This window comes from Solanum verrucosum, unplaced genomic scaffold (genome assembly GCF_900185275.1).
Source record: "Solanum verrucosum unplaced genomic scaffold, falcon-dt-bn FXZP01000032.1, whole genome shotgun sequence".
In the NCBI taxonomy this organism is placed as follows: Eukaryota; Viridiplantae; Streptophyta; class Magnoliopsida; order Solanales; family Solanaceae; genus Solanum; species Solanum verrucosum.
In genome coordinates, this window is record NW_026020569.1 from 2716202 (window position 1) to 2725148 (window position 8947).

At 35.9% G+C, this 8947-nt stretch overlaps 1 protein-coding gene and 1 pseudogene across 1 annotated transcript; one reads left to right on the forward strand and one right to left on the reverse strand.

The window, feature by feature from the left end:
- Positions 1 to 132: 132 nt before the first annotated feature.
- LOC125810869 (CASP-like protein 4A3) lies at positions 133 to 3904 on the forward strand. Its single transcript, XM_049490364.1, has 3 exons — positions 133 to 1137; positions 1276 to 1411; positions 3519 to 3904. The coding sequence occupies exons 1-3, from the start codon at positions 317 to 319 to the stop codon at positions 3711 to 3713; spliced, it is 1152 nt and encodes a 383-aa protein (XP_049346321.1). The 5' UTR covers positions 133 to 316; the 3' UTR covers positions 3714 to 3904.
- A 2453-nt stretch (positions 3905 to 6357) lies between these two features.
- Positions 6358 to 8947, reverse strand: part of LOC125810868 (SKP1-like protein 1B) — a 3777-nt pseudogene continuing 1187 nt past the window's right edge.

Here is an 8947-nt window from a genome sequence, read left to right on the forward strand (position 1 = left end):
AAAGAATGATATAATTTATAGCCACAAAAATATTATAATTTATTTTAAATTTTATATCACAATTTTTAATTTTTCTTACTTTCTTAAATTGTAAGAGAGTACTATACATTTGAATACTGTACTCGTATTTAGTAGTAGTCCTAAATATAGAGCTTTCCCAAATTCAGACGTGGAAGACGAAAGTGGAAACCGCCAAAACTATCATTATCGCAGAGACCTCATCTTTCAACTTCCATTCATTATTCTATTTTCCGTTTCAATCCATTTTCATACCCCAAATCCCATTTTTGTAGCAGCACTGTTCTGTTTCTTCATCATGGAATCGAATCATACCAAGCAGACTCTGCAAACGGCTATGGAGAATGAACAGCAGCATCTCTCCCTCTCTGATTCAGATTCTACTGATTCTGAAACTGATAAAGCTATTATTTTCTCTTCTCCAGCTCGTTTTCATAGCGCCTCCGATTCTGATGATTCCACTAAGTCCAATACAGATAAAGCTACTAATCCTAATTCTACTACTGCTAATGCTAATGGTGCTGTTAATACAAATTCTACGAAGGCGGAATCTCAGCCGAGTTCATCAATTTCTTCCGACTCAAATGATTTTACTAAGTCCGGAACCGATAAAGCTAGTGAGAGTATTTATACTACTGCTATTGCTCATCCTACCGTTAACAGAGATTCTACTAAGGTATCTTCCCCGCCGGTGGAATCTCCGCCGAGATCATCAATTTCCTCCGATCAAATTTCTCTTCCTCATGAGTCCTTCACTCTGGAGGATAATAAGCATTCTGCAGCTCCGACGGGGAGTCCACCGGAAAAACCTCCGATACCGGAAGCGGTAGTGAAGAAGTTTATCAAGGAGGAGCCACTGGCTTTGGTGAAAGCAGATCTGTTTGTCGGAGATGGTACAGCTAGTGTTAAGGAAGGTGAAGACAGCGGCAACCGTCGGCCGAGAGGAATGCCACAGTTGTCAATTTTAAGAAAAGTGAGGAGGGATGAGATGGTAAAGAAAGCGGGTTTAGGTTTTAGGATTTTTGGGTTTTTGTTTTGTTTGGTTTCATTTTCTGTTATGGCAGCTGATAGGAATAAGGGTTGGGCTCTCGATTCATTCGAACGTTACAAGGAGTTCAGGTTTATCACTTGTTCTCTTTACATTGACTGAATTAATTCTGCAGCGCATTAAGTTTCACTCTTTCACATCAATGAATAAATGTGTTTGGTGGTAGTGTAGTTATGAATGATAATATTGGTAGGTGAATAACATTGCAGGTACTGTATGTCAGTGAATGTCATAGGATTTGTGTATTCAGGAGCTCAGGCATTTGATTTAGCCTACCAATCTGCCACCGGCAAGAACATCGTGCAGCATCATTTGCGCTACATGTTTGATTTTGCCCTTGATCAGGCAAGTTGGTTTGTCCAATTACACTAATACAAGTTGTTTATAGCAAAATAATAAATATAAGATTTATTATCTTTATACATGCATATTTCATGGTTAAGTTCTATAATTGTTTTAAGCTTTTAGAACTTCTGACTTCTTCTCTTTTGGGGGTAATGGAAGTTATGGCTTATTAATTATGATATTGAGCGCTTTGATTGAGAGGAAAAATTTGTTTGATGGTGGTGATGATTTTGTACTAGCCTGGTGAAGACTGTTGTAGCTATCTAACTCTAAGTAAAATGAACAGAAAAGGGGATGGAGAGGAATCATATACCCCATAAAAATGTTTATTTAATTCACTCAAAAATATTCCTGCAGGGTTGGAGGAATTTTTCCTTTATGATCATCTAGGTGCCTATTAATTGCCAACTTTCATTGGCTGGAAAATACTAACAGGACCATCCCAACTGTAGAATCACCTTTTTGTGGCATATTCCTTTTGAGCCCTAAATTTTACCGACCCTCGGCTATATGCCTTTCATAAGCACACGTTCCTTTTTTTTACATTTATCTTGAGGATAAGTTTCTCCCATTAAACCAATATTGAGCCCTTACTAAAAACCAAACAAATCGAATGTGATTACATTAATGCCAGTCCTTCCTGAATTTAAGTGTTACTATGCTCGTTTGCATACTCTGCACTAGCAGACTGATTCCTGTGATTAGGTTCCTTCCATGGCTATCTTGTACATATAAGCATTTCCCAATAGGCTATGTTTTGTGTATCCTCTAAATGGCTATCTTGTACATATAAGCATTTCCCAATAGGCTTTGCTTTGTGTATCCTCTAAATTCCGAAAGGCTAAAATGACTAGAACTCTCCTAATGGCTAGTTGAATCTGTGTGGAAGATACTAAAGTAAAAAAATCAAGTGCAATAGAGATTGCAAAGAGGATATGGCAGATGATAGTTTGTAAACCTTCAGAACACCTTTTTCTCGTTGGATACACCTTTGTGGATTTGGTAATTCTCTTGGGCGCTAAATAGTTCTTAAAAGGTTTTAACTTACTGAGATACGAATTCAAGTGAAATGTTGTTTCTTTTGTTGGTTTTTCTGGTGAGGTCCTTTGGCAATTTTCTATATTTCCGTTCCGTTTTCTGCAATTTGCTTACAAATAGCTAGTTTATTTATTGGTACTTGATGTATACTTCAGGTTTAGTTAATTTAATTCTAAGAACCAATATTTTACAGTTAAGAAGGTTACTTAATTATGAATTATGGTTTGACAAACTTTCCTGCACCTGTGTATTCACAAAAGCAATGCATGCAGATACAATTATTTTGATCTTCAAAAAGAAGCAATAGACTATCACAGTTTTATATTAAGTGTTAGCATATATTATTTTTTATATATTAAGATGGACTCAGATGTTTGTGAATTAGTCATGAAATGGGCTTTGAAGAAAGCATACTTCAGTTGTAGCTAGCAGATATCAGTCTATTCTCATTTCTTTATGTGAAGTTCCTTTTCGTTCGTGAGAGTTATTGCATTTATGTACAACTTTACTGTCTCCATCCCACAAAGCTCCCTCACCAAGTGGTTCCAGGAGAGAGATCCCAAGGATATACCAGCAAGGGTCCTTTTGAGACCCAAACTTATCGGGTTGTAATTAATTTTGTATAATCTCATATTTAGTAGTCGAGACATTTTGTTTTGATTGATAATAATTATGTTGCTTTAAAGCTGATATGAAATATCCACATTTTAGGGGACATGACTAAGTTTTTAATGCAACTAAATAAACAATTTTAGGTCATATCTACAGGTAATTATGAAATATCCACATTTTAGGGGACATGACTAAGTTTTTAATGCAACTAAATAAACAATTTTAGGTCATATCTACTGGTAATCTAATTTTTTTCGAAGGTTGAATAAAGAACCAGAGCACATTTTATACTTGTTTAGCCAAGCTGGTACCTGGTCCATAGACCATATGGAGCTTCATTTTCTTGGTGACTAGGCCAGAAACTGAAGGCGACTCCTGATTTCATGCCTAAACGTGTGGAGAGCTTGTATTGATATTCATAATTTCTGTTAAAAATTACTATTTTTCTAAATGACAGGTGGTAACGTATCTTCTGATATCAGCCTCATCTTCTGCTGCCACTCGCATTGATGATTGGCAGTCCAATTGGGGCAAGGACAAGTTTCCTGATATGGCAAGCGCCTCTGTAGCATTGTCCTTCCTTTCATTTGCGGCTTTGGCCTTCAGCTCACTCATATCTGGCTATGTACTATGCAATTCCAGATCAACGTAGTCGTGTGCCATGTTTGGTTCTATTTGTGTGTCATCATCCTTTAAAGTTGCATATAATTGTATGATATGAAAAATCAGTTGGAGGTTGTTCAGGTGAAACTAAGGTTTCTTGAATTAATTATGTTGTAATGCTCCGTGAACAAGCTTTAGGATGATATTATATATGTGTTGCACAGTTTTCTGCTCTTGTTAGTGAGATATCCAATTATGAGAACGACCAGATTCAATGAACTTGTGGACAAGTTATCAGCTATTAAATTGATAAGCCATACTTTTCATCTGTTTTTTCGAAGGCCTTGGGAATTCGTAGACCCATGCCCAACATAATCCCCTTCCTAAGAGTTTCCAATTTTATTTTATTTTTTGCTTCCTTGACTTGAATCCACAATCTCAAGGTTGGAGGTAGAGGGTGCTTGTCATCTAAGCAATAATCTTGGTGCGTGAAGGTACTTCACAATTTGGCATAATGATTAAAGAAAGGGAAAAGGGTAAAAAATACTACTCAATTTTGTTTTATTGATTGACTATACCTTCACCGTTAAAATGAAGCTATTCTTAACTCTACCGTTAGTAATTTTATCATTTGTGTCCCTCAATTGGATGAAAAGCCCAAATCAATTAAAATTGCCCAAATTTATTTAAATTATTCAATTTCAACCCGATCCGACACAATTAAGGAATACAACTCATTTTTGTTCTCTTCATCTCTATTCATCTCTTTAAACTTGTGTTCCTTTTCAAAAACAATAAAATCATCCGACACAGCCCAACAATATCGAAAATAATGTAACAATGATTATGAACACAAGAACACTACAATGATTAAATATAGGTAATCAGAGCATTATTTTCCAGCCAGATCTAAAAAATTGTCGGAATTACTGGAGCTTGAAGCTCTAATTCGTTTTCCTCCTGTTTACCGGAGTTGGGATTCGCGGTGGTGGTTGGACACTATTCGCGATGTGGGCCTGGAGGAGGTCGAAAGAGTGGGTTTTGGTTGTTTCAGATTGGGTTTTGTTTACTGGTTGTTGATTGGTAGTGGCTCGTCGGAAATGGAGATGAGGAGAAGAGAGGATTGTGATGGCTTAGAAGTCTGAACAGTGGGGGTGATTGTTGTTTGGTTACTGAAAGAGGAAGCGTGTTTTGTTGAAGATCCTCCAATATCTACCATTTCATCTCCGTCATCTTCTCTACTTGTGGACAACTGTACTGCCGGTGAAAGACAAAAACTCCGGCTAAGAATTGAGATTACTGCGGCGTAGGTGGTGGCTATATTCTTGTAGCAAAAAAAATTGTGTGCTTTTGAATTACTCACAGATTAATCTTGAGATGGAATTGTAATTAGAGCTGGAGAGTTTGGGATGAGATTGGGTAAAACTGAAAGAAAATACTTCACTGTAAAAAATAATGATGATAAAAAAGATGATTAAGGCTAATAAAGTGGATAAAAAAGAGAGGAGAAAAACGAGTTTTTCTGAGAAGAAAAGAGAGAGAAGATAGAACAAAAATGGGTTATATTTTTAGGTGGGTTGAATCGGGTTAAAATTGGGTAATTTAAGTAAAATTGATAATTATAATTGGTTTGGGCCTCTTCATTCAATTGAAAGACACAAATAATGAAATTAGTAATGGCAGGGGCAAAAATAACTTCATTTTAATGGTAAGAGCACAGTCAACTAATAAAATAAAGTTAAAGGTATTTTTGACCCTTTTCCCCTTAATTTAATTAATAAGAATTTTGGTCAATGATACATTTAATTACTTGAGAAGCGGTGGTAAATATTGTCCTAAAATTTGAAGTATTACAAATATATTTTCATAGCAATTGTAATAATTAATTTCTTCTGTTATAATATATTAAGGTCATCGCGGTCATTATTCGAGAAGTGGTTTACATGTGTTGTACTAGAGCGCCTCCAAAGCTTCAGACAGTAGTCCATACTTGGTTTTTGTAATGACAAATAGTGTAAGGTCTAGGTGCAACGTTATGAGCTAATCTCCAATTTAGTAGAAATTGGGTTCTAATTAGGTATATTTTTAAGAATAGCTTAGCTCAGTTGATTTAGCTACTTTGTAATACTCTCCTGGTGATTAATAAAGTTGTTAGTTACAAAAATAAAATAAAATATGTTAAGCTCATCCATTATTACCCCCAAAGATGCACTATATATTGTGCAAGAGGAAAGACGATACATAGATACGTTTCTCCAATTTATTTATTTTTAGTTTTTCACCCAGTGTTTAATATCCGCATTAGGGTTTAATTAATTGAATTCGCGTCAAGTTAGACCTCACTCGTACTGTAGCATTTTTTCTATACATTCTTCCAACATTTTTTCTTTATATCAAGTCAATTGGATATGCTTTAAACGAAAATAACTCAAAATTATTAAGAAAATAAATGTAGATATTTCTTTTTGAGATATCAAATTCATCTTTTAACCATTTGGACAAATGTTTTTTTTTTTTCAAATTTAATATAAATAGCTTTAATTTCTTTTCAACATAATTTATAAATCAATAAAAACCAAAAAACAATTCTATAAAAGGAACAACAGAATAGAACTAAATAAAATATGGTATAGCTAACTAGACAATTTTAATTCTAAAATAAAAAAGAACAAATATTAAAAATAACTATAAAATCATTCAAAAGCCCAAGCATTCTCTTTACGGATCTCCTCCTCTTCCTCTCGAGTAAAATCATTCTTGATATCAAATTCTTTATGTATTTCTTCTGGTGTTTTCCCTTTAATCCTATCGGCAACTTCTTGACACATCATATCCAATATCTCCTTATCGTTAAGAAAATTAGCAGCTAAGATAAGAGCATGCAAAATCGAGTGGTGCACATTCACAAAAGCCTTGTCAAAATCCATCAACATGCCTTTGGAGACGCCTTCTTCTGAATGTTTCTTCCAGTATTCGATCACTTTGGTCATTGTTTTGCTATAAACATTAGGCAAGGGAATGACGTTTGAAACACAATCATCTTCAACCATATTCTTGATAGTTTGTGACCTTATGACTATCGCCTCGTCGAGTACAAATTTCTTGCCATTGACACGCTCAAATTACACTTCCTTTCAGAAGCATAAGCGATCGTTATCAAGTAAAGAACTCAACTTGTAGGTTGAGGTCGATCCCACGACGAAAATGGTTTAGACTTTACTTTTAACCAACAATTATATTCAATTAGTCAAATTATTTCCAGAAACAGGTAATAAAAGGGGGTTTGTGCTTGTGTGAAACAAATAGTAAAAACTTAGTAAGTAATCAATAATTAAACTCAACTTTGGTTGTTATCAAGATAAGAGAAATAACTAGGGTATACGTGTTCCCCATAATCTCATAACGCAGTAATCCTAGTAATAGCAATCCTTTTCTAGTATGTTACATGCAAAGTGATAAGTTAGGTATCTCTAAATCCTTGGTCCGGCATCTAGAGAATTTCATCCCGCACCTTGGTCCGGCTACGTGTGTATAATTTACTAACCCTTACCTTTACCTCATATTAGACATCATAATCGATGTTTGGCTTAGTTATTACTTCGCACCAATCGACACTAGCCTATTAGATAGTATCACACTAAATCTATGTTGATAATTCTTTTCTTGTTAATTACCTCCTTGGTCCGGCAAGTAGTAACAAGGCGAGTTCTAACGCGTGCACTCGTTAAAAAGACTTCTAAACGAAAGAATTATCAATACATGCAAAACACTATTCAAGAATTGCTTATTTACTATTCATACTTTGTTAATCGATCATGGTTCCCACAACCCTAGTTGTGGATTTAGTTACCCATACTAGCAAGAACACAATTCATAATTGTAGATGAAGAAATCATGAACTTACTTAAAGAAAATAATAAACCCAGAAGATTTACTTGAATTGCAAAGCCAAAATCTTCAAAACAAACTTTAGAAATCAATAATTGCTAGGGTTGCAAATTAATCTCCAAAGTTACAAAGCAAAAATAGAATAATAGTGTCTAACCCTCAAAAACGAGGTTTACATGTCCTATTTATAGAAAACAAATCCTAAATAAAAAGGGAAACAAATTAAGGAAAGTTTTGTTCAGGTACGCGTCTTCGATCCACGAGACTGACTTACGGACCGTCGATCGATCTACGGTCCGTAAGTCACTTCCGTCACTCGGGACTTAGAAAATATTTCATCTTCCAAAAAATCATCTTCTCTGAAGCAAACGACGGACCAACAGTACGGACCGTAGATCGACCTACGGTCCGTCAATACCTTCCGTAGCTCCATACTTAGCATTTTCAAAAATCAGGTACTGGAACCCTCGCAGTCTCAATCTACGGATCAACAGTACGGTCCGTAGATCAATCTACGGACCGTCAATGGGCACCGTGGTTCCACACTTGGTCAGATTTCCCTGATTTGTCCTCAACACTTTCCTGCTGATCTACGGTCCTCACCTACGGACCGTGAATGGACCTACGGTCCGTAGATGACCTCCGTGGATGCCCTTTTCTGCATTTTCTTCAGCTGTCTCTAAACTTTCGCGCCTGAACACCTTTCCTGCAAAACATGATAAAACACATAAAAACCAATATAAAAAGGCCCTAGACACACACAACTTGTAAGTGAAATGTATTAGAAATACCGTAAACTCACGGTATATCAACACCCTCAACTTAAATTCGTTGTTTGTCCTCAAGCGACGCACTAGGACTCTAAACGACACTTGTATAGAAGCAAGCATTTCTAACTCAAGCAATCACATGACTCTCTACCTCCTCATTGTTCGGGTGCACATTCCTTCTCATAGACTCGATAAGCCAACTCATGCGGATCACATCATGACACAGACCAACCTACTGACACACAACAGACACCTTCTTACTGTCAGCCAGGTACCAACTTTCCAACAATGTAACTAGTGCCCTTACTTCAACTGAAATCCTCATTTCGCATAAAAATTTACTTTCATTCATGGTACAAAGATTCATTCAACACTCACGCTCAGAAGTAATTTCAAATTCAGTTAGTGCTTACTGCCATAAGCTTGCCCTTATTTTCACTGCTTGGACTCTCCAAACTAGATTCTAAGATCACTATAGGACTTTATTGGCTTGTAACATAGGCTCAGGGTTAGGTGTGGTACATTTGGGTACTGTTTAGTGACTTTCTGCCCTCCTTGTCATCACACTAGGCTTTTAACCTCTTTTTGCCCTATTTTTGTCATATTATTGCTTTACCTTCTTTCC